At 36.9% G+C, this 24,743-nt stretch overlaps 2 protein-coding genes across 2 annotated transcripts; one reads left to right on the top strand and one right to left on the bottom strand.

The window, feature by feature from the left end:
• Positions 1 to 1,577: 1,577 nt before the first annotated feature.
• On the bottom strand, positions 1,578 to 20,445 carry LOC144447060 (transcription initiation factor TFIID subunit 2-like). The gene is made up of 28 exons (XM_078136946.1): positions 20,280 to 20,445; positions 19,684 to 19,738; positions 18,967 to 19,039; positions 18,344 to 18,434; positions 17,636 to 17,754; positions 16,911 to 17,008; positions 15,766 to 16,004; positions 14,983 to 15,085; positions 14,352 to 14,470; positions 13,470 to 13,683; positions 12,476 to 12,709; positions 11,665 to 11,757; positions 11,257 to 11,433; positions 10,699 to 10,808; positions 9,778 to 9,843; positions 9,239 to 9,371; positions 8,743 to 8,862; positions 8,122 to 8,262; positions 7,326 to 7,436; positions 6,560 to 6,667; positions 6,001 to 6,217; positions 5,269 to 5,338; positions 4,724 to 4,828; positions 4,242 to 4,341; positions 3,873 to 3,962; positions 3,185 to 3,355; positions 2,737 to 3,031; positions 1,578 to 2,324 (listed from the first exon to the last, which is right to left on the bottom strand). The coding sequence occupies exons 1-28, from the start codon at positions 20,336 to 20,338 to the stop codon at positions 1,810 to 1,812; spliced, it is 4,026 nt and encodes a 1,341-aa protein (XP_077993072.1). The 5' UTR covers positions 20,339 to 20,445; the 3' UTR covers positions 1,578 to 1,809.
• A 1,279-nt stretch (positions 20,446 to 21,724) lies between these two features.
• On the top strand, positions 21,725 to 24,520 carry LOC144447618 (kelch-like protein 7). Its single transcript, XM_078137693.1, has 2 exons — positions 21,725 to 23,043; positions 23,507 to 24,520. The coding sequence occupies exons 1-2, from the start codon at positions 21,765 to 21,767 to the stop codon at positions 24,085 to 24,087; spliced, it is 1,860 nt and encodes a 619-aa protein (XP_077993819.1). The 5' UTR covers positions 21,725 to 21,764; the 3' UTR covers positions 24,088 to 24,520.
• The last annotated feature ends 223 nt before the right edge of the window (positions 24,521 to 24,743 follow it).

The raw sequence follows: 24,743 nt of genomic DNA on the forward strand, positions 1-24,743 counted from the left end.
TTAGGCATACATATGATCATTTGTTTATTCACATACCCATCCATCCCTGCAGACACGCAATCATTCGACTGTTGCTATGGGCTTGATTTTGTTGCTTGGAATATTTGCATACATTCTTTCAAAGTTTATTTACTTTCCTACCCAATAATGTTATTATCTTTGCAAAAAACAATGACACATGTTAAAGGTGTGGTCATGGTTGCTAGGGTGTATGACCATGTCTTGACCAACATCTACAGAAACATTCCTACCAAATTCCAGGTCCATCCACCAAGTAGTTTTCAAGTAAAAGGGTTCAGCCAAAATTCCTATTTTTAGACCATAAATTGCACATCACTGAAGAAATCATGTGTTGAATAATTCTTCATCTACACATCTCTAGAAACATCAAAAGTCAAATCACACCTGTGGTGTGATCATTTTCATATTAACAATTTTCTCTCCACACACCTAAGTCCAAATCAAATACCAAGGCAATCAGTCTGGCAGTTTACTTTGTCATTTACACACACACACACACACACACACACACACACACACACACACACACACACACACACTTCACCATGCCTATAGCACTGCTGAACCTCAGTTCAGTTGTGCTACAAACAATGTAAACACCCAGTCATAAAATTCAAATGTGCACTAATTGTTACAAATTCAGAGTTTATATTAGATGAAAATAAAACTACATATCAGTCACCTTTCTGCTTCACATCATTGTCTGACAAAAAAATTATTATCAAGAGACAGACTACATTCATTGAATGTATACACATTCCAACAATAAACTTGAAGTTTGGTCTTGATATTAGTTCTACGTCTTGAGATTTATATTTTACTTTTTGATATTTTTTTCAGATAGTGTCTCTTTTGATGTTAGCCATGTTTATACGTGCTCAGGCTGATAGTGTACATTCATACAGATAAGTACAAATCATATCTTTTCAATATAGCATTAAACTTTAAAAAAAAAAAACCTTATACATAGGTTTATGGCTGTTGGTATTTTTGTATATACAGCTGTGGTGTCCTTAGTTTTGACATGCGAAAACAGACACAAACAAAGCTCAAAGTTAAGACACTCACAAATTATGCCTAAAAACCATCATTGTGGCGTATATACATGTAGTAGGCTACATACATGGATGATAGTGGTGCCTTGGTGTGGTATTGCTGAAGTTCCAAGAAAATATATTATTACATATTTACCAGAGATTACTTGCACTGCATGTGTATGCGCATACTAGTGGTATTTGCATTGCAGTGCAATACCAAAAACATTATTGCATACCTGCACGCAAATGATATGCAAATGAGGATGTGATCGTTCATTTTATACAGAAGTGTGTGATCATTGTTAGATTTTTATGGAAATTTACTGTCTTGGATTAACATGTAATAATAACAGAAACCCATGTCACATGAGTTCCAGTGTGGGTACTCAGGGGGTACTTGCACTCATGCTTGCAGTGTTTTCTGCTGCACTTTCACTCAGTACGCACATGAAACTACTGCCGCAGAGAACACGGCAAGCACTTGTGCTAATACCCCCCCCCCCCCCCACCCCCGAGTATTCCACACTTGCACTTGTGCATCATGAGGTTCTGTCATATACCTACATATCGGTATATGAATATAAGACGGACATCTTTTTGTTGGATAACAAATAAGTATTTGTGTCCATGAGACATACGTCTAGAGCCACCACTGAATGGTCTGTGAAAACTGCCACCAGATAACTCACTCTTTGGTCTGTTATGTTTATCATGTTTATCATGTCTTTCATGTTCGTCTTTCATTTCACTACTAATGTCCATGATGAGACATGCTGCTAGAGCCACCACTGAATGGTCTGTGAAAACTGCCACCTGACAAGCCACTCGGTCTGTTATGTTTGTCATGTTTGTCATGTCTGTCATGTTTATCATGTTTATCATGTCTTTCATGTTTATGTTTATGTTTGTGTTTGTTCTTCTTTTTCTTCTTCTTGATTTTGTGTAGTTTACTTCCATCAGAATCTTTCCTGTGTTCTTTGTCATCTCTCCTCTCCTTCCGTGATGTTGATGGAGAGTGCGTTCTCATGGTGATATCTCGTTCCCGTGGTGATGTTCCTGGTCTGTGGTGAGAATGATGGTGATGATGGGATGAATGTTTCAGTATGCTACTCGGATGAAACGGTGATTCGTCTCTAGATGTGTTGCCATGGTTACCGTGTGTTTGGGGACTTGCTCTTCTGATAGGGATTGGTGTGTGTACTGGAGTCGATATGGGTGATGATGAACTGCTTCCAGAACTCAAAGTTTCTTCAATGGTTGATGTAGCTGTGGAAGAGTAATAAACTGTCAATACGGTAATAGCACAGAACACCAATAACACATGAATGTAAGTGTGGTGTACTTGGGGTATTTACATGAAGTCTTGCAGTGTTCTCTACGGTTGTACTTTCACGGACACATGAACCTAACAGATGATCATAGGTGGACAGAGGACAGTACAAACTTCCAGGCACCTAAAACCCCTTATCAGGCACACATGTCTGTAACGTCACATATTCTGAATAGTGGGCAAATCTGTTGACAAAAACTGAAGCATGCAGTCGAAAATATCTGGAACAGTTTTCAAGTTTGTATTTTGAACAAAGCTTTATTTTGATAATGCACCTATGATGACTAAGACTACTAATCATCACCATGACAACCACTGGTAAACATGTGATAAAATAGTATAACTTACATGGTTTAAGGATATCCATTTTGCTTTCCTGTATGTTTAGTCCAGGTGTACTTGGCTTTTCTTTTACGTTTATTCCAGGTGTACTTGTCTTTTCCTTTATATTCAAACCAGGTGTGCTTGGTCTGTCCTTTGTGTTTATACCAGGTGTAGAAGGTCTTTCCTCCAATGAGGAGTCAAACACATCTTCAATGTCAATTTTTCCAGTCTCCTTGGTTTCCATAGCAATCTCCTTTTCACTTTCTTTGAGATTGTCGTCCGTCTTCTTGTTGCCTTCATCGACACTCTTACCACCCAACTGAGAATGAAAGTAAATTAAACAGAGAGTTATGTAAGGGGAATTAACATAGCATTCTAGAACTACTTTCAGTCCATTCATTCTAAAATGATGGAAGACTGAATTCTAATAAGCCCAAAGTAAATGATACCATTATTAATTTGTGAGACTTACCATGATTTTGAACTTGAACTTATTTTCTTCTGATGGTACTCTATCAATGTCACCATCATCTCCATCACCTTTGACCCTGACAGCTGGTGATGGTAGAGGCGACTCTGCTTTCCTCTTTCTGTCAATAGAGGGCTCTACTTCAGTCTCTCGCGCAGCTTCACTCAGACTTTCCTGTGAAAAACAGTCAGTTACAAAATGTATTGTTACTCATGAAAGCTTTAACATAGCCTTTGTTAGAATATAACGTATTCTGAAGGTGACTTTATTCTACTTTTGTTTTTGTAAATTTAAAGACACTGCAAGTATATGCAGATGCGTGGGTGCCAATTGTCTGATGTCTGTTTTGGTTTGTGTCTGTTTAGTTTGCCCGCAGTAAAAATTGGTTTTTATACAGCGCTTTCCCACTGTGTACTCAAAGCGCTTTACAATTACTGTATTACCCCTGGTATGGATCTATAATGACACAACAGCCCTTATATACTTCCTCAACTCCCTGGGAGCATACAATCCATTGCAGCCTTTATAAATGCACAGGATTAAAGTAGTCACATTCTAACCCCTATCCTGCCAGGTCCCCAATTATCATAGTACTGAGGCATAATCGTGGTTCAAATCTTGCCCAAGGACGAACTACAGTTAAGACTTTACACAGTTAGTTGTTAGGGGTAAGACTTTAGACAAGACTAACCTGTGAATGAGATTCACTCGTTGGTTCATCTGGTACTAATGATGGATTTAATACAGCCTTCTTCTCTTTCAGATTCAACACCATACCAAGCTGTACAGAAAAAAATCAACATATCAACTCTTATCTGCCTTTCTCAGTTTCTGTCAGTTTCACTTTAAGATTTATGAGTGTACATCTCATTTATAACTTTTCCTTTTCATCTACTTGTCCGAGTATATCTTTTATGGTGTTTGGATTATATTTCATCAATATTCATCATTTTTGCATAATTACCAAGGTGCTCAATCAATTTTTATTTAATCTAGTACTATAACACTATAACTTGTTATACAATTTGCTGAAACTGTTCTGGACCTAAACAAAACTTACCTCAGGTATAGGTAGACATGCAGGTCTTGTTCTTCCCCACAATGCAAAGTATAAGTCCACTGCATCACAGCGCAATCTTGCATCATGGGATGTACCGGAGCTGAATAAGGTAGAAGGATGATCAATGATCACAAAACTTGGGCAAGAAATTTTGGAATGTAACATGTACAATCTCTACAGATTATAATGAAGACTCATCTGTGCATATTAATAGTTACAAATAAATTAAAACTTTGTACTGCACCAAAATCCTTTGGTAAGTCCTCAGATTTTCTTCAGGGATGTGAAGACTGCGTTCTTTATGCATGCATGACTTCAACAATATTGTACCAGACAGGACAGTCAAGTGGTGACAGAACTGATTTTCTATTGTAGAATGATTATTCGCTTATCTGCATTATTTCAAAGTCCCACCACTGGTAAACTGTTGTCTAGATAGAAGCAAACAGGAATTACAATCTGCAATTATTGTATAATCTTACTTCATGAGTGACCACAGTCTTTCTACCAGTGCTTCATTACTCAGAAGGGATTCATCTTTCTTGGTGAATGGTGGATTGATTGTCAACATTTCCAGCACTCCATGTCTGTAACAAGCAACAAAGACACCATGTTTAGGCAAAAATAACAAATTATTTCCGATTCTTTTTGTACTAAGACTATTATTTCATGTTCATCTGAGGAAAAAACTTAGAAAATGTGGACTTGTACGGTATTTCCAAGTTGCAATTTATATACTCTTGTAAGTCTGAACACTGGAAAGAAAAAGAGTTTACAAATAAACACAGAAACATACTCAAAATCACAGCAATTTTAAATGTAAATATTCAAACATTACCCATTGACATCCACAACTTAGACAGTACTACATACTATAATAGCTTAATTAGTCTGATTAGCTAGGAAAGTTGTCCGTGTTTCCCTGTGTCCAAATTCTAGTGCACACAGACTGTATGTCTTTATGACAATGTGCTGTATGTACACAAGGGATTTAAAATACAATGCATTTCATTATTCTTGTATTTACCTTATATAGGGTACAGGATCACTTTCCACAATATCAAGTAACCATGACAACAGTTCTTCATTGGATTCAACTAAAATTCAAACCATTATAATACAGCGTTAATAGTGCGTGCATGTGTAGACTCTCTCACAGTCCTCGGAGCTTCGCTTTACTAAAATTTCTTCCCGGGCTTTTCGAAAACATGGAGCATTGCAGTCACACATCAATGAATGGTTATATCTATGTGGTCGATAAGGGCGCACAGTACAAAGATATTGGAGTACATTATGTAGATGGTATAGTTACATACAAAATAATTTGTTTAGCTTTAATTTTTAGTAAAGCAAAGCTCCGAGGACTGTGAGAGAGTCTAATACATGTGTTCCCTAGACTAATTTGAAGGCACAATATTGAAGTATCTTAGGAATTAGTGGACAAGAAATGAAATAAACACTAGAATTTTATCAAAAACTTTAGCTGAAGGAACTGGAACATACAGGAGTATTTGTGGTGACAATTTTGTTACTTGACCCATAACATATACTATGGCTAACCCTGCTGTAGTATAGTGAATTGCATATATTATTGGTTGGTAAACTTATGTACTGTACACAATATATGACAGTGTAAATATTATGAAAATAATGTTGCATCTGCTAAAAAAAAATAACGCACCTCCAGCAAGTAAATGCTTGATAAATTATACACTAACAAAAGCACATTTTTTAAGCTGTAACCTTTGACATTACTGACCTTTGACACAATCAACTAATATCTCCAGGGCAACCAATCGAATCTCAATAAAGTGTCCATACTGTGCGTAACTCTGGAATAAAGCTGGTTCATTAGGTATCCAGCCATTCTTCTGTAGTACTCGGATAGCTCTTAGACAGCTAACAGTCACAATATGACCGTAACAAGGTAACAGTTTCTCTAGGTTTAGAAATCGTGTAATTTCTTCTAATATTAACTGTAAGGAAGAAACACAAAGTTCATAAATTTTATGAACTTGACTTGTATCCGTGTATCAGAGGTATGGGTGAAGGGAGGTTGTTAGTTGCTTCACAATAAATAGAAGTATGGGAGAAGATGGTTGGTTTCTTGCCTCATCAACAGAGATATGGAGGAGGTAGTTAATTTCCTACTTTGTCAACCGAGGTATGGAGGTAGATGATCAGTTGCCTGCCTTGTAAACAGGGGTATTGAGAGGTGGTTAGATTCTTGCCTCATGAGTATATCACAGAGGCAGGTGGAGGAAGGGGGGTTGGATATAGTGAAATCAAAATGTACTGTCATATAATGGTAAACCTACCTTAGTTTCTGGGGAAAGATTCTCTGCATTTTTGTCCAGTGAAATAGACGGTGTGACTGTATTGGCCAATGCTTCTATCAACGCTGCTCTATAGTAGTTATCTGAAAACTATCGCAATAGTAGAAAGAAAAATATTACAGTATGTCAATGATTAGACTGTAAGCTACGTTGTGTTGATCTAGCTCCACCCTCACCGATGTGTGAGGGCGCCCTAGCTATCACATCATGCTTTACAGACTACTACTCAATGATGTCAAAAATCCATTGCACAACAAAATCCCTTCTTTCATCACTTATGAACATTAACTGTGAGTAAATGCTATCATCATTGAGGTTGGACAAAAGTTGTGTGTTCATCCAACTTGTCTGTTTGTTAGCAGGATATCTCAAAAATATTTTGGATGGATTTAGATGGTGCATTTGTGGAAAGACAACCTATAAGACATGGACTAATTGATTTGATTAGATTAGATTAGATTAGATTAGATTAGATTAGATTTGGATTGGATCCATGTCCCAAATTGTCTTTATCTTCAACTCACTTAAATCATGTTCATCATCTTCTGTTGACATAAAGACACATCTATCTGCAAGGGTTTTCTAACCTTCAAACCAATTTCTTTTGTTCGTGCTCAGTACCACAGAACAGTACTTCATAGTGGATTTTGGAGTAACTGTTATACAAATTCTTTGATTGATAGTATTGTGAAAAGTATTAGAGAATTATATATATATAATTTACTCATATTTGTTGATAATGTTTTACCTTGTTCTTTCTATTGTCGTTATACTTGAGCAAATCTGACACAAAGCTGACCACTTCTTTTGGACAAACAAGAATGGCATTACGAATCTTACACATGGCAATTGGCAGTGTCTGTTGGAGAGAAGAAAAACATTACTTGCTGACACATCCACATAATACAATCTTACACATGACAATTGGCAGTGTCTGTTGGAGAGAAGAAAAACATTACTTGCTGACACATCCACATAATACAATCTTACACATGGCAAACATCCAATAATTTGGTTATCCACTTTACATCCATTTTTCAAAGGAGTGTCACAAGAGGGCGCCCCATTAGAGGGAAAAAAGGGAGCTAAAACATTGGTCATGATATCAAACTCTTGGAAGTGAATGAAGTAACCCTAAAAATTTCACCATCTCAAACATAATAAGCAAAACTTTCAGACTGGCTGAGAATGCCATTAACCTTGACCTTGAAATACTGAGAAATGTTGATTTTTCAAAGGAGACTTTATAGTACTCAACTATTGATATTGTGGTACTCATTCCCATGCTGCTAAACAGCATTCCTAGTGTCCAAACAATATGATCTTTTGTTTTTTCCTGAACTGGAATATGGCATATTACTATTATTAGCATTGTCTGTTGACATCAGGGTTGCAGTGATAAATATGTGGAGTCATGATGGTAGAATGGTTAGAGTGGTTGGCTTGGAATTTACAGGTTGCGGGTTCAAGCCTTGCCACTGTTGTCTGTTTCTACCAAGGGGAATGGCATGTGGACATTTTCTGTTGATGAGAAATGTTCTTACCTTCTGTATAAAGTATGTTTGTAAATTGGCGAAATTATTCCTTCGGACAATATTAGGACAGGAGTGTGAACCAAACATCTTACTGAACATAGACATAATGGCAGTGTGACCAGTCCATGATGCTGACATTTCATTGGCTACCTACAACAACAAAAAACGTAACAAGTTAACATCATCAGAATAACTTATTTATGACCCTGGTATTTCATTGGTTATCTACATTGAACAAAATATTATACAGTAAGTGTAAAAAATTCTTGATGCCCACAACCAATGACTTGTAAGAGGTACATTCCAATATGAAACTGCTTTAATTAAAAGATACCTACTAGATGTGTGTATCTATACTTTAACTGCTTATTAACAAACAAACAAACAAACATGCCCATACAGACATGTCCATGCACTCTCACATGCACACACAACCATGAGTGCATGTACATGTGAATAAAACAATGCACATACATGCACTCACACACACACACACACACACACGCATGCACACACACACACACACACACACACACACACACACACACACACACACACACACAGGTACTCAAACTACCACTAAGATGGTACTTGGTCTGATTGTAGTTTGAGACAAACATAATTACTTACTGCAGAAAGACAGTGAGCTGCTTGCATTCTGACTTTGTAAAAACAAGCTTCATTCTCCAACACATCAGACAATGCAATTCTGGTAGCAGGGCCTGGGAACAGTTCTAGAGCTGAAATAGCCTGTAATCATACAAATAACCAATCAATGATACAGGGACTAGCTGACATGAATTAATGTCAAGAAATATTTTAAATACTGTCAAATAGTTTGTGTTTGTTCCATTTTTGGCTTTACATTCTTTAATGTCATGAAAGACAAAAGTCCCAGCATGGATGAAACAATATTAGCCATGAACTTCTGTACAAGAATACACTATTTACAACAATACTGAACTAAAAAGCATATGATTTTGTGTATATCTGTATCACACATGTAATGGAGGAGTAAAACATCCATTAGCTGCTGTCTGAGACCATGTGGTAGTGTTTTATCATCAGTACAAATATTACTGTTTCTTATGTTGACATAAGAGCTTATAGAAGACACTGTACTTACCTCACACTGTGCAATGATGTCTCTTTCAAACCTAAGTTGGTACTGCCATTGGTAGTCAGGTTGTTCAAATGTAACATGTCTAATAGTAGTCAGTTCTGGATCTATACGTATCCATAGTACTGGGGAGTCAGCACTGAAATATCAAGTCAAACAGGCTGTTTGTTAGTCTATCTCCATGTGCAGTCTTTCAATGATTATTCTTACAACACTGATTTCTTATCTGTGTCCTCCATCCCAAAAAATCTATTCCTGTCCCTTCTGCATGTCTTTTTCTGTTGCTATATTTATGCATCTTTTACCCCACCCCCTCTGTCTCTGTCTGTCTGTCTGTCTGTCTGTCTGTCTGTCTGTCTGTCTGTCTGTCTGTCTGTCTGTCTGTCTGTCTGTCTGTCTCTCTCTCTCTCTCTCTCTCTCTCTCTCTCTCTCTCTCTCTCTCTCTCTCTCTCTCTCTCTCTCTCTCTCTCTCTTTTCAACACAGAAGAAAAGTGTTTTTGCTGTGTACACTGTTAAATATCTTAAGATATAATATCTGAACTTACTCCATTGCACTTAGATCCATATCAACTTCCTCTCCATTAGCTAGTGGTATTTTCTTCTTCTTGTGTCTAGTTTCAAATACAAAATCATAGTTAATTTTCCGAAAAAAGGTAAGGGCTAAGATAAGTTTTTGAAAGCCTCTCTCTCTCCACTCCACTCCACCCCCACCCCACCCCCCATTTATTGATAAACATACGCACATATTGTACCTTACTACTTGGGATATTAGTGTGTCACACTTCCCTGTCTCTATATTGCTAAAGTACATTTTGATCATACCCCTTAAGTTGATGACATTCTAGAATCCAGCTGTTTTTCCCCTTTAATACAAGGAGAATGGTGACAGCAAAAATGACAACTTGCCTGGATTCTTTGCTAGCAACATCCTACAGTTGATAAAAATCAGACATTCAAACTTCTGGTGTGAAACTAGCTGAAGATTCAAGTCATTTTGTACTCATTTACAATTTACTGCCACTATATCCTGGTTTCACTACTAACATTACGTAGTATTTCACAAGGAATGTTTATAGTCTCAGAATGGGGTTGTTGGGTCAGTGGAGAAAGGAAGATGGCAATTATGTCTTTATATTTACATTTGAGTTAAGTTTTGATTACTTTCGACTTTTAGAATGGTATGTCATTTCATGTTTAGTGTCCCTTTCTTACCTTCGACTTTTAGAATGGCATGTCATTTCATGTTTAGTGCCCCTTTCTTACCTTCGACTTTCAGAATGGCATGTCATTTCATGTTTAGTGCCCCTTTCTTACCTCCGACTTTTAGAATGGCATGTCATTTCATGTTTAGTGTTATTTTCTTACCTCTGACTTTTAGAATGGCATGTCATTTCATGTTTAGTGTTATTTTCTTACTGCCGACTTTTAGAATGGCATGTCATTTCACGTTAATGTTATTTTCTTACCTTCGACTTTTAGAATGGCATGTCATTTCATGTTTAGTGTTATTTTCTTCAATCTGTACATTGTGATTGAAAGATCCATCTAATTCTTGTATAGTTACTTGTAAAGGTCCCTGTATGACAACAAAATAACAATATATTAAAGGTTAAATAATTCAACTAGAGACAACCTTAAAATGCCCACGCTGAAAAAATTTACGAAAAATAGTTAATGATTCAGGATTAACACTTCATTGAGAGCATAAGTCCTCACACTTTTTGAAATTGTGAGAGAGAAAGTATATTATATATAAAATAGACTTTCTCGCAGTCTGGCTACTTTCACTAAATTGTCTGCTAATTTATCATTGAGACCATTGTAAAACACAAGTCCAATCTCCCGATATAGTGCGCCCTCAACGGTAAAAGTCCTCACACAATGAAAGTAGTGATATGACTGACAAAAAATGACAAAAAATGACAAAAAAATGTAAATGTCTGTTTCAAAATGAAATTATTTTTAAATTACCGGGGTAATTGTTTGATACGAAAAATGTCACTGAATGATAAAACTTTACATACCACATATTTCATGACTCCACTGCTTGTCAAATCTTGCTTGAGCTCCAACTCAACAATGTTCCTTTTTCTGTTGAATACAAAGTTTCCATGGAAACGAACACATCCACCTTGGTAGACCCACTGCTCCATCAAAGTCTTCAAATCTTTACCAGAAACCGTGGCAACTGATTTCAAAAACTGGGAATAGAAATAAAATTATGGAAATAATCACACAGTTACAATTGAATTTGGTTGTCCAAATTAGAAATGCAGTTTGTATGCATGACAACTGCTAATTACAATCCCTGTACTTGACCACCTCAATAAGTATTTTCTTGAGTCAGATTTCATATGCTTCTAATACACTGTATATGTTTTAGAGTCAATTATAAAAAAGGTTGTATGTTATTTTTTCACAATGTTACTTACCCCACTAGTGGATAACAGCATATTTGACCAACTGTTACTTTGGTATTTTTGTTGTGATGCAGCTGATGCTAATGATAACAGTTTATTCAGAGCCTGAAGGTGAAAAGATAACAACAATTACATTGGGCAGGGACTCAGGGGGAGTGAGGGTGGGAGGGGCTGCAAAAGGTTGTGTGACAAAAAAGGGTGTTCACATGATGTCTTTTTTTCATTCTGCCCGCTTGGCATAACTATGGTAATTAATTGTTGAAATACCAGTGTAAGGTAGGAATAAAAGCCGATAGGGAACTTGAAATCCAGACTGAGCATGCTCAGACGCAAAGGACTATGGGATTATCTGTGGTTATCGTAATACCTAATCTTGAGCTACTGATAAAATAAACCTCCCACAATTGTCAGTGTAACTATGAATTAATCATTTGTGGTTACAAACAATGTAACATTATTGTTTACAATACCAATTCATTAGTATTTATTGTCACATTTCCCATGATGCAACATTCAACATGGCAGGTTTGCAAGATCCCTATTGTTTTAAATTTTTTTTATATATACAGTATATACATTCAAAAACAATATTTTCTCAATAAACTAAATTCCAGTTATCAGTTACTTTGGTCATTAGAGGTGCTACTTTGATTGTAGAGAGACAGCGAGGCCAAAATGATTGAGTTAGGTAGTATCAAGTGAAAATTTTCCTTTATCTCATCATTCAACATGAAAAAAATCAAATTTTTTTCAGCCATGTCTTTTCATTTAGTATATATTTCTAAGTTTTAACTCCAATTAAGTCACATGACATCTATCTTACCTGTAATAATAGATGCTGTCCAATGTTGAGAGCTATAAGTCTGATGACAACATGTGCCTTCAGTCGGATCATCTTTGCGTATTTCCAGGAAGTTGTATGTGAATGTTTTCTAGGGAAGTGTAACCTTCCACTGGATGATGTGGTTGTATCACTTTTATTACCTGGTGTTGTCGTATTATGAAATAATATCAAACCACCACACTCTTTCTCATATTCACAAACTCTCTCCAGTATCTGTAATGTAAAGGATAGAATGCTATTAATCTTTATGGCCTGGATATTGGTTTTGTCAATGTGGACTGAAATTGTACCATAGATCTTGGTGGGGATCAATCCAAGATCTATGGTTGTACAGAAGTATGGGCATGCACTGATATATTTTGACCCCCTCCACCCACCCACACACACTTGAGAGTGACTGTAGGCCATACTACCAGGCTATGAAGGCTCCATCATAATATCTTAATGAAATGCTAAAATGAGATAGAATCAATAAATTGGACATATTTGGAGACCCCCATATTGGACATGATATTGAAAATCAATCGCCAATTGGTTAAAATGATGACAAACACCAAAACCATATCACCAGGAGGATTGATATTTACAGTGATCCTTTTTGTTTATGTTCACCTTCTGGTATTTTACACGTTGTTCACACTCAAAATGAAGAAAATAAGCACCTAGGAGTCATGAATATTCAGTGTTCATCTAATACATATGCATCTCTGCTAAAGACCCATGATGCAACAGTGGATCACTGCAGTACAGCTAGGACAATGTAGGTAAAAAATAGCTTCAATTTTTTATGTTTCTTGACAACCGGACAACAATTGATGTGATATGATAATAATGAAATGACTCTAGAACCCAAATTTTATGAAAATACTTTTATTTCCTGGAGAGGTTTTCCCCATTGAATAAAAATAGTGCAGAAAAACTTGATAATTGACCTCTGACCCACCTTACTAATTCTGTGTAACCTTTGACCTACCTTACTAATCCTGTGTCTGTATTCATTATTACCAAATGTTTTCCGAGTATAGAGTCCATTGAGGTATTCAGCTATACCGTATATTAACCAGGCATCAGGCCATGACTGCATACTAATGTAACAACCAAAGAATTGCTCTGCCACAGCATGTGCCATCAAACAACGGGACTTAAAAGTCTGATCGATAATTTGACTAGAGTGTAAGATGTTTGTACTGCAACATATAAACCAAAACATATATGCATTATATATGGTTCAGTAAAATACTATAATTTTGAGTTTAAAACCGGACAAGTTTGAAAAATGAAAAAACAAAGTTTTTACGGATTTTTCCGATTTTGATTTCTGAAGTCAATAATATTAACACCACATAAGTGCAATATGTACACTCTTCAACATTGCTTTCACCAATAAGAAAAAATCAATGTAATGGGCACATGAACATACATATATATATGTACATACGCAAGTGGGCAAGTACGTATGCACACATACATGCACAAACAAACACACACACACACACACACACGTGCGCACGTGTGTGGGCACATTCATACAAACACACAAGCACATCATACACATGCACGCACATCATACACATGCACACACACATACATACATACACACATACATACACATATACACACACATCCACACACACACATCCACACACGCATACACTCACACACACATCCACACATCCACACACAAATACACACACACAGACACAGAGACACAGACACAGACACAGACACAGACACACACAGACACACACACACACACAGACACACAGACACACACACACACACACACACACACACACACACACAGTGTGCAGTGTAACATGTATGTACAAGGGATAGAATAAAGAATAAAACTTACTTAAATATAGTCATAGATGCATATGCAGCCGATTCAACATACGCCTGGTCTACAAACACTTGTTTATAACAACTGTACGGATAGCGTGTACCGAGAACTTCTTCATAGAATTCAAACGCCTTGAAAAAAACAATAAATAATAAATGCATGGACTATTGATATGCTACTATGGCAACTGTTACCATAGGACCTTTGTATATGTGATAAATACCATTAGATAAATGTAAAAAGGTTGCTAATGTGCAAGATTTACTGAATACGCTGGCCTCTGTATTCAAGAACAAATAATCACTATGGTTTCATGCACCACATAGACGTGTACAGTGTCGACATAAATGGCTGTGGTGAGGCTAAAACCTGCAGCCTTCAAATTCCAATCTCTTTCTTTTTTTGTTATCTGATGTACAGCAACATATAAAGAACATTCTATTTTCGTGTGTTATCCAAAAAAGTTAATTTCATCAACCAACAGTGCAGTAAAAATACATAAAATACTCCAAATATTTTGATGACTGGCAGCCATCTTCATATGGAATTTTGTTGAGAACTTTACATGGTGAATGAAAATATTCAAACGTATTCAATTTGTTTTCATTTCTTCAATTTTCAAAATTACAAAATGTCTGCCTACCTGATGTAGTCGGTCTGCAGAGTGTTTTAACACTGGTAATAACTGTGGTAAACAGAAATGTGTGACTTCATTCATGAAGGGATCTACAAAGATTTCAAACGGTCTGCAAAGTAAGGTAAAAAAGACAAGGTAAGAAAAAGCAACCATTTATGTTACAGAGATTTTTATTGTTAATTGTACATATAATCTACAACTTGAACAGTATGTATGTGCACGTTGTTATTAACAGTCTGCATTCAAATTTGACAATAACCCCTGCGAAGTTAGGGGGCCTTTTATACCCGACACTCCACTTTAAACTTAGTATACTGTAAACCTAGATATTTTGAAACTAGAAAATTTTGTGATTTTACAGTCTTCAGCAAGTTCTCAAAGACCAATTTTCTCTCATTTATACCAGACTGGTACATTGTGTTCATGTGCAAGAAGGCATTTTAGTCACTCCTTATTTTGATGTTTTTGTTTTCTACGGAAATTAGCGAAAATAAGTCTTAGCAAAAATTTTCAGGTTTCAGTATTCAGCCATGAATGGTTACAGTGTCTGAGTAACAGTGTTTTACAGTCAATTTACATCTGGAATGTCTAATGTGGCAGGTAAAGTAATATGTGATCATCACAAAATAACTGAAATTACATAATTCACTTTCTATATTTTCACAGCCATTAATTTCACTTTTTCTTCAAATTTCAATCTTGGCACTTTCTAGAAATCAGCAATAAGGATTATGTTAAAATGTACTTGCAAATAAGTAGCTATGTCTAGAACAAGTAGACTAAACTTACCCTACAGCCAGTCCTATATTTGGTGCAGCTGTTGGTATATTTAACACATAGTGAAATGTCTTTTTTCTCATATCAGGTGTATAAACAGTCTCAATAAGATCACCACAAGATACAGCAGTCATTGTAGCATCTACGGTGAATTCTAGTTTCCAAGTACAGGGTTCAGAATATGAGTCAATGCAAGGAAACCAGAGACGGGCTGAGTTCTCATATCCATAGGTGAACATGTGAGCTGATTTCTGTCATAACAAACAAAGTTAGAGGATACACATTATGACTCTGGTAATCCAGCCTTCGCTTTACTATAAAGATAGATGCAAATTAAATCTATTGTTCCTCAATGTGGTAGATTACACAAATTAGTGATTGCAGTCCCTCTGTTGTGTGATTCTAATCACCCTGTGATCAAGATAGTGTAAACATCGGAAGTCCCAAAACAGCACTGCAAGTTCATGTAACTCTAAATAAACTAGTTTTCAGAGATGCCCCCCCCCCCCCCCCTCCTACTGAGACTATTATTAAACCAACATCCATTCAATAGCTTATCACTGTTATTTATCAACATGTTGTTGCAATAGTTTTAGTTTGTGTCTATCTTAGAAAACGGAAGGCTCAACTACCGGGGTAATAAAACACAAATACTACCCTTTCTTATACATCAGTACTTATAGTTAAATCAGGGTCCCTTGTCCTTATGATGGCCAGCACTGGTCAGTACCAACTGACGCCATAAATTATGACTTTAATAATGTGCTTCTTATCAGTCACATTATTTCATATAAATCAAATATATGATTGAACTTTCTTTTATATTTTTTTTACCTGGTGAATTTTGATAATTATGAATATAGATGACAAACAAGAACTTCTTTAGCATACATGTCATTATTATATAAATATGACAAACTTCTTATGGATTACTTTTATCAATAAATCTTTCTGTGGTTGAACTCTATATCTATGTACATTGCATTCTTTCATCCATCAATCCATCAATCAGCTACGTTTACTGTGCCAAAATCCAAAACATTTTCTTGTTCCTCAACACTGGGTGGTGGTTAAACCACATTGTTCTCCTTGCTGAAGAATTAGTTTTGTCATAAAAGTGTTTTTGATTTTTTTAAACAAATTCAGTCAAATCTCACCTCCGACATGGTGCCATCTAATTCTGGTACAACAAACTGTATCCCTCCATGTGGTGTCTCTAGAGAAAACTCTATGCTGACTCTCAGAGTTTTCAACTCTACAGAAAAAACCCCAAATTGTAATGTCTGTTAATTCACAAGAGGTCTGCGAGACATACTCATATCCCCTTCTTTATAGTTGCTGGTTAGAATGAGAATTTATTGGTCTGATGACAATTTGGATACTAATTTTGCAAAATGAAATAACACTGTGTATGATTTTCACAACCCTAGAAATCAGAAATTATGAGGGCTTAGAGTCTATATTACTTAGTACACGGAAAACACAGGTCTCTTTATATTGAGATGGTACACTATTTCCATTGACATCTTCTCATGTCTTTCTGTTAGCTAAAGTAAGGAGCTAGAAGAAACAAGTGATCTTCAAATACTTTACTTCTATGTGACTGAATAGTCGCATGATTTCAAAGAATTAGTTGCAACAAATAAATGCTACAAAGTGCCTGTGATATGCAAGAAATCGGATATTGAGTGTCAGAGAAATTACATATTTCGGACAGACGGATGGACATGCAGACAGTTAGACAGACACACAGATGGACAGAGCCCATTGTAATAGTTCCCAATCAGGGGGACTAAAAATGTTACCACTAAAATATCAAGAATTGAGTCCCATTACCATGTCCACAAACAAGACTATCATTCCCACCAATTCATCTACTTACCTTGGACTATATGCATTGCTTCCTGTGGTATTCTAATAGTCAGTTCACCATTACCACTGTCAGCATCTACTGAACTGACAGCAGCAGAATGACAGGTGGAAAAGAAATTTAAATTACGTCTGTACAAAACAAGAAAACAGAAATAATATGCATCAGAGTCATGTAACATGTGATCGTCATCATATTAAATGTACCTCTGTTAATAAACTATTCATAGTGGTAAAATTGCTTTACCATATTTATCCAATCACTGACTATACTATGGGATAAATTACACAATAGGCCATTGCAGACTGCAAACAGGAAATTAAGAATACAGCGCCCTCGCTCAAATTGGGGGTATCATCATCTCATAGTACCGTTTCTCAGGGGCTTTGTCCCTTGATATTCTGTAGAAGTGTAAATCAAGGATGTTTTCATATTGTTCAGACATCAAGGAAAGCAGCAGTGGTCTATGATTAACTGAGTAACCTATACCATGTATACCCCCAAGATACACACACACAGGAAGTACAGCGCCACCATGGCAAATTATTGAAAAGCTTATTAACAAAACAGTACATCACTGATTATATTATAATTGTAGTTAGCAGGTTTTTAAACACATGAAACTAAATTAATAAAGAATATGAACATTCATTCTCATATATATGAAAACGTTTTTGAAACATTTGAAACATTACATTGTGTTAGGGTTTTTGTACTTACTGTTTGGCATCACTTTGACACACAGCTAGAGTTGGATCATTGTACAGAAATGAAGCTTCCCAGATATCATTAATACAAACTCTGTAGATTCGTACACACAATGTAGTCAAGGAAATATAGGAATTATAAATGGATTACAAATTGTATCATCTGTGAGTGTGCCAGTACAATCTGTGAGTGTGCCAGTACATAACATTCACAGTTAAAAATCATATGGTGATGTATATTCACTTGACTCTTGTTTGTTTGTCAGAAACAAACAGCAAACTTTAAAGGCCATGGTTTCATCCCAGGCTCTAGCATTTTTATCTTATAAGTAGAGCCATAAGGATTCAATAGGATTATTCTTTCATTCTGGACCAACTTTTTCTATAAATTCTACCTCCATGTCAGACCATTGACCCTCCAACAACAGTTGGTGGAGGGCCTATGGTCAGACCAACTTTGCCAAACAACTTTTTCATGCCTAAATTTTAATCTTAATCCAAAGTGGGTCTTTACGCCCCTTGATACACTATGATGGAAATAGTTCATATTTCACACACATAAAATATTAAACCACTAACATACTGGTTTCAGAATCCCAATGTGAACATGGCTATAGATAGTAAAGTAAAGGATATTACATTGTTTACTGTTCAGCTTTATCTTATTTAGATTACTCTTGGTTGGGATTAGGTGAAGTTCTACATATCCCTGGAACATAAAAATATACAGCAGTATTAAAAACAGAATATTCATATACAGATTAGTCACAGACAGAGACAGACAGACAGACAGACAGACAGACAGACAGACAGACAGAGAGACAGAGAGACAGACAGACAGACAGACAGACAGACAGACAGACAGACAGACAGACAGACAGACAGACAGACAGACAGACAGACTGACTGACAGACAGACAGACAGACAGACAGACAGACAGACAGACAGACAGACAGACAGACAGACAGACAGACAGACAGACAGACAGACAGACAGACAGACAGACAGACAGACAGACAGACAGACAGACAGACTGCTTGTGTTGTTCTACAATAATTCAAAGAACTGCCAAGCAAGGCCTGCCACTTACGTTCAGATTGATGTCAGCTTTGTACTGATAAGTAAAATGAATGAAACCAAGGCATTTTATCTTGTTTAACATCCAAGTTTTCATCAAACCATGGAAGTAAGGGTGGTACTTCCATGATCAAACATAGTCAGTTCACAAGGCATCGTCTTAATTTAATTTACCATAATATCTACATAATGCACATTCCAATGAGCAACAAAACTGATTTGGACAATACTAGTGTGACTGACCATTGATAGACACTGTTGATGGATTGACTTACAATGATCGACTTCCTCTGAAAGTTAACTCCAGTGATGCACAGTATTTCATGGCTCGTAAAGAAAAGGAAAAGAAAAAGGTAACATTAAAAACAATCTGTTGACAAATGGCTTTACTAAGTTGCTGCTATTTCAAGGACTGGACAATTTGACATAAATATCTTCTATTCCTCAAGACAGAATACAGAGTATACCTTCATCTGTGAGCATGGTGTGGTATATACATTACATATGTTTGAACAAAATCATGTGTTCTAATATTCGAAGTGTCTATAAAATAAAATCAATATGCAGTATCAGATATGAGACTTATCTCTTGATCAAACATGATTTATGCATGATGTAGTTGTATGTACACATATATCTGAAAAGTTAACAGGTGCAGGTATGAAACTGTTCTCCATTTGCGTACCACTACATGTATAGATGGATGGATCGACAGACAGACAAAAGACAGACAGACAGACAGACAGACAGACAGACAGACAGACAGACAGACAGACAGACAGACAGACAGACAGACAGACAGATGCACACTGCACATACAATGATACACATATACACATTCACGATGTAAACAATGTGGGTTGATACTTATAATCTGAACGGTCTCGGGGTTTCAAACCCTTTATCTCCCTTCTTCGCCGATTTAGACATGCTGCACGCTTCTTCCTTGTATTTCCTAGGACATAATTTCTACACGGAACCGTGGAATCTCCTTTAAAATGTGGAAGAATCGTCTACGGACCGGTCGGAATAGACATACGCGATGCACAAAGCGTTACAGCAGACGGAGAAAATGAAACCAGGCTCGGACTCGCATGCTTCAAGAGATCCTGTTCCCGTGTACCCTTTCAAATTCACGTGTATCATTGTATTCACCATAATTCCACAATTTACAAAATTTAATGGAACACTGAATAAAATTTCTCCATATGAAACGATAGTCAGATTGTTTTGTATTTATACATATTTATTTATTTATTTATTCAGCGTTAGACTGTATCACTTGCATGAACGAATCATTGCTTTAGCACTCATCAGTCTGTGCATTAAGTGCGTATGAGGGGTAGGTGGGTGGGGGGTGGCACCTGCATTTGCATGTCTACCAACGAATGAAATGGCTTAGAATGAATCAGTCAAAAACCATATTGATTTTAAATTGCTGTTGTATTTCAATTAAACACCACTTTCAGCACCTTATAACTAGCAGAACAGATTCATTTCATTATTCGTAGAACATTAAATGATTTAATTCATAACAACATGTAATTTCTTTGTGTTATCATAAATGTGACTCAAACTGGAAACAAATGTTGGAAGGATCTGTCAACGTAATAAAGCAAACTATTCAATCGAACCGACAGAGCTAAGGTGTCAAAAATGGTCAAAGTCTGAAAGAGATTAACCCATATTCTAAGTGGTTTTCAGCGACTAAGTCCATATTGTACTTCATGCCAAATAGTCCTCAATTCTAGATACAATTAAACTTATCCCTGGAATCACATTCTCACAAGTTATAGCTTTTTTTTTTCCAGCTGACACAACAAAAATATCTAAAATATTCCACTCCAGGATCTAAAGAAAATATTCTTGACTATTAAAAGACAATCCTTGTAACTTCTAACTTTTTCTTCTATTTTTATTCCATTATTTATTTCGTAGATTTAAACAGCCATTAAGCGCCTGCTTTAAAGGATAAATAAATATCTGCTTTTCTTTTGTGTTTTTCTGTTGTTTTTTTCCGGATGACGAATCTGAAGATGTCAATGCAATATAAATCCAAATACTTTCCTCGCTGTGACCTCGTGTTCCGCCCTCTACGGCCTGCATGTGAAAACTGTCAGAAAAAAATGGCGTAGACCCTGGAATTTCACAGATTGAATATCCCATTTTTCGAATTTTCTCAGCATTTTCCCATTAGATACTCTAGATTTAGACCCTCCCACAAAATAACCACTATCGCTACACTACGTTTGACAAGGAATATGATGTATGTATTCCCTTCGTAAGGTAAATTGTTTATGTTTGTGTAGAGAGGAGTTTGTTTATGATTTGTTGAAAACAATCTGACGTGGTCACGATGTTTCCGGGGTTCAGTGGAGCAATTAGGCGTTTCGATAATGCAATGCCGATATTGTCGCCATCACTGGTTAAAGAGGAGCCAGTAGAAGAGACAGTTTCCAGTAACCCGGCGATTTGTACCGCATCAATGAAGAGGCAAGCACAGTTTTTAAATTCAATGAATGCGATGAGAAAAAACCAACAGCTGTGTGACGTGGAATTGATGGTCGAAGGAAAGACTGTTCCAGCGCACAGACTAGTTTTGTCTGCATGCAGTGCTTTCTTTCATGCAATGTTTACTTCGAAGTATGTCGAAGCACAAACCGCGAAAGTGGAACTCAAAGAAGTTGAATTAGCTACCATGAATATCCTTGTGGACTTTGCCTATACAGGTGATGTTGCCCTGACCTCTGATAACGTGCAGAGTATTATGTCTGCAGCCAATCGCTACCAAATCATAGATGTAAAAGAACAATGCAGTAAATTTTTAGTCAAGGAACTGAGTCCAGACAACACATTAGGGATCCGAGATTTTGCAAACTTCTTGAATTGTGCTGAGCTCCTTCAAGAAGCCACAAACTATTCCTATGAACATTTCACTGAAGTTTGCAAATGTGAGGAATTCCTTGAGCTCAGCCTTGATCAGGTGACAGAATATCTATCAAAGGATGATTTAGTCGTTCGGTGTGAAGATGAGGTATTTGACGCAGCAGTGCGCTGGATCAAGCACAAGAAAGATGAACGCATGCCGCTACGTACATTAATTTTTGAGAAGATTCGGTTCCCTCTAATCACCAAGAGTTACCTCAGCACTGTAGTGGAGGAAGAAGAAACCATGCAAGATGACACTAAATGTCTTAAGATGTTAGTGAATGGGATGAAACATCACCTCCTTGATAAAGACAAACTTGAGAAGATCAGCACACAAGACATACGACCAAGAGCAAAGAAGCACGACTGGCAGGTGGCGGTGTTCGGTGGCTCAGAACAAGATCTGTGTCAACTGTTCAGTGTAGATACACCATTGACTAATCCGGGCTGTAGCGCTACACGATGTCATTGGAAAGTTATCAATTCCATGCCAGAGAAGCGACGTGATTATGCCGTAGCTTGTATCAACAACATCATCTACATTGTAGGAGGGTCGTATCTGTTTCCATTGAATCGTGTTGATTGTTACAACATCACAACTCAAAGTTACAGTAGTCTGAGTCAGAAACTGGAAGTACCCAGAGATTGTCTAGCTGCTGCTGCCTGTAAAGGAAAGCTGTATATAACTGGTGGTACAACCAACCATGGTAAGTTGTACAGATTTACACTGGAGTTCCATTCTTTGTAAAAATTTGTCACAATATACTTCCAAAAGGTGGGCAATTTAATGCTGGGCAATTCCAACCAACACTCAGAAAATGTCACCTTAATAACTTGATAATGCTTTCAAGTAATCACATTCTTTCACATAAAGTAAAGACTAAAGAGTTAGTAGTAATTAACCTGCGATTGATATCTTTTGATATTTCTTTGCGTAGTGACTATTAATAATTATAAATCTAAATGACTTATCAATTGCCAATACTGAGTCAGGTGATGCGTGTAGTACATGGGGACACCAGATTTTGATGCCTCACAAGGAATGTGTGTATATCTGTGGTGCATGAAATTAGCATTGAGAACACGCTGCTCATGGCATCAAACAGTATCATTGCATGGGTGAGTATTCATAGATTCATGGAGTAACAGATATTTTCTTAATCTCTACAGGTAGTTCAGCCCAGAAGTGTACTGATGTGTATGAACCACTGAAAGATAGATGGTTTTCTAAACAACCAATGTTCTATGCTCGATATGACCATGCCATGGTTGAATGCAATGGTTGGCTGTATGTGTGTGGTGGTGGGGCTGGAGGTGGAAGCAATGGTAGACCATTGAAAAGCTGTGAAAAATTCTACAGTGGTCCAAACATACTGATGAACAACCGATGGGCTGAAATTGCACCAATGAATTGTGCAAGACGAGGGCTTGGTTTGGCTGTCGCTAAAGGATTGATGTATGCTATTGGTGGCTACGATGAAAATGGTACACATGACACTGTTGAGTGTTACGATCCAAGACAAAACCAATGGAAGATGGTTGCCAAGTTGCCATGGAAACTGCGAAACGTAAAATGTGCAGTTTTGAATGACGTTATCTACATACTTGCAGCACAAAGGGATATGGGGCGGTTGACCCAAGTATTAGAATACCAGCCTTCTGAAGATCGTTGGGTGTGTCAATATAATGCACGTGCCTTTGGTCTGAGTAATATTGGCGTAACTGTGGTAGACGTTTGTGCCGCAGAATAACATCAAAGGTCCCATGTGGACTCGTCGCACAGTAGCTCATTTGTATAATGTACATTTATACATTGCATACCAGTATATATGTACTTTGGTATGGCTGAGTTCATGTTGTACCTTTCTCAATAGAGATATCACATGCTGTGACCATGCTAACTAGTGAACTGTACATGGCCAGCATGGTGGGGTGGGGATTACTGTGGGAACTCTTACAATAGTCCTTTGTACAATTGACTGTGAGGGCACTGTTCTTCCTGTCTGATGTCTGCAGACTTGTACAACTCAATATGGATAGAGTAACATAACGTGGAGCCTTCAGAAAGGTTCCCTCAAATAGGTTACTGTTGGATATGAAAAACCATGATGAGAGCAAACAATCATGTGGTGCCTGTATTGTTCACAATCATTGGTCATTGATCAAGTGAAATTGCACATGCTTTGAAGAAATGGGATTCTTCTCTAATAGGGTTTCACATTGGCGTACTCTAGTTCTAGCTGGGCATTGACATAACTATTTGGCTAGACAAAGTGTAACAAAACATTGGTAACGTGTTCTAGCTGGTGATTGACATAATGAAACATGGATTCTATCAAGTTTTAGCTTGGGATTGATACACCAAGTTGTATCTGTTTGACCAGAAAATACAGGATTTATACCCTGG

Source organism: Glandiceps talaboti, chromosome 16 (genome assembly GCF_964340395.1).
Source record: "Glandiceps talaboti chromosome 16, keGlaTala1.1, whole genome shotgun sequence".
In the NCBI taxonomy this organism is placed as follows: Eukaryota; Metazoa; Hemichordata; class Enteropneusta; family Spengelidae; genus Glandiceps; species Glandiceps talaboti.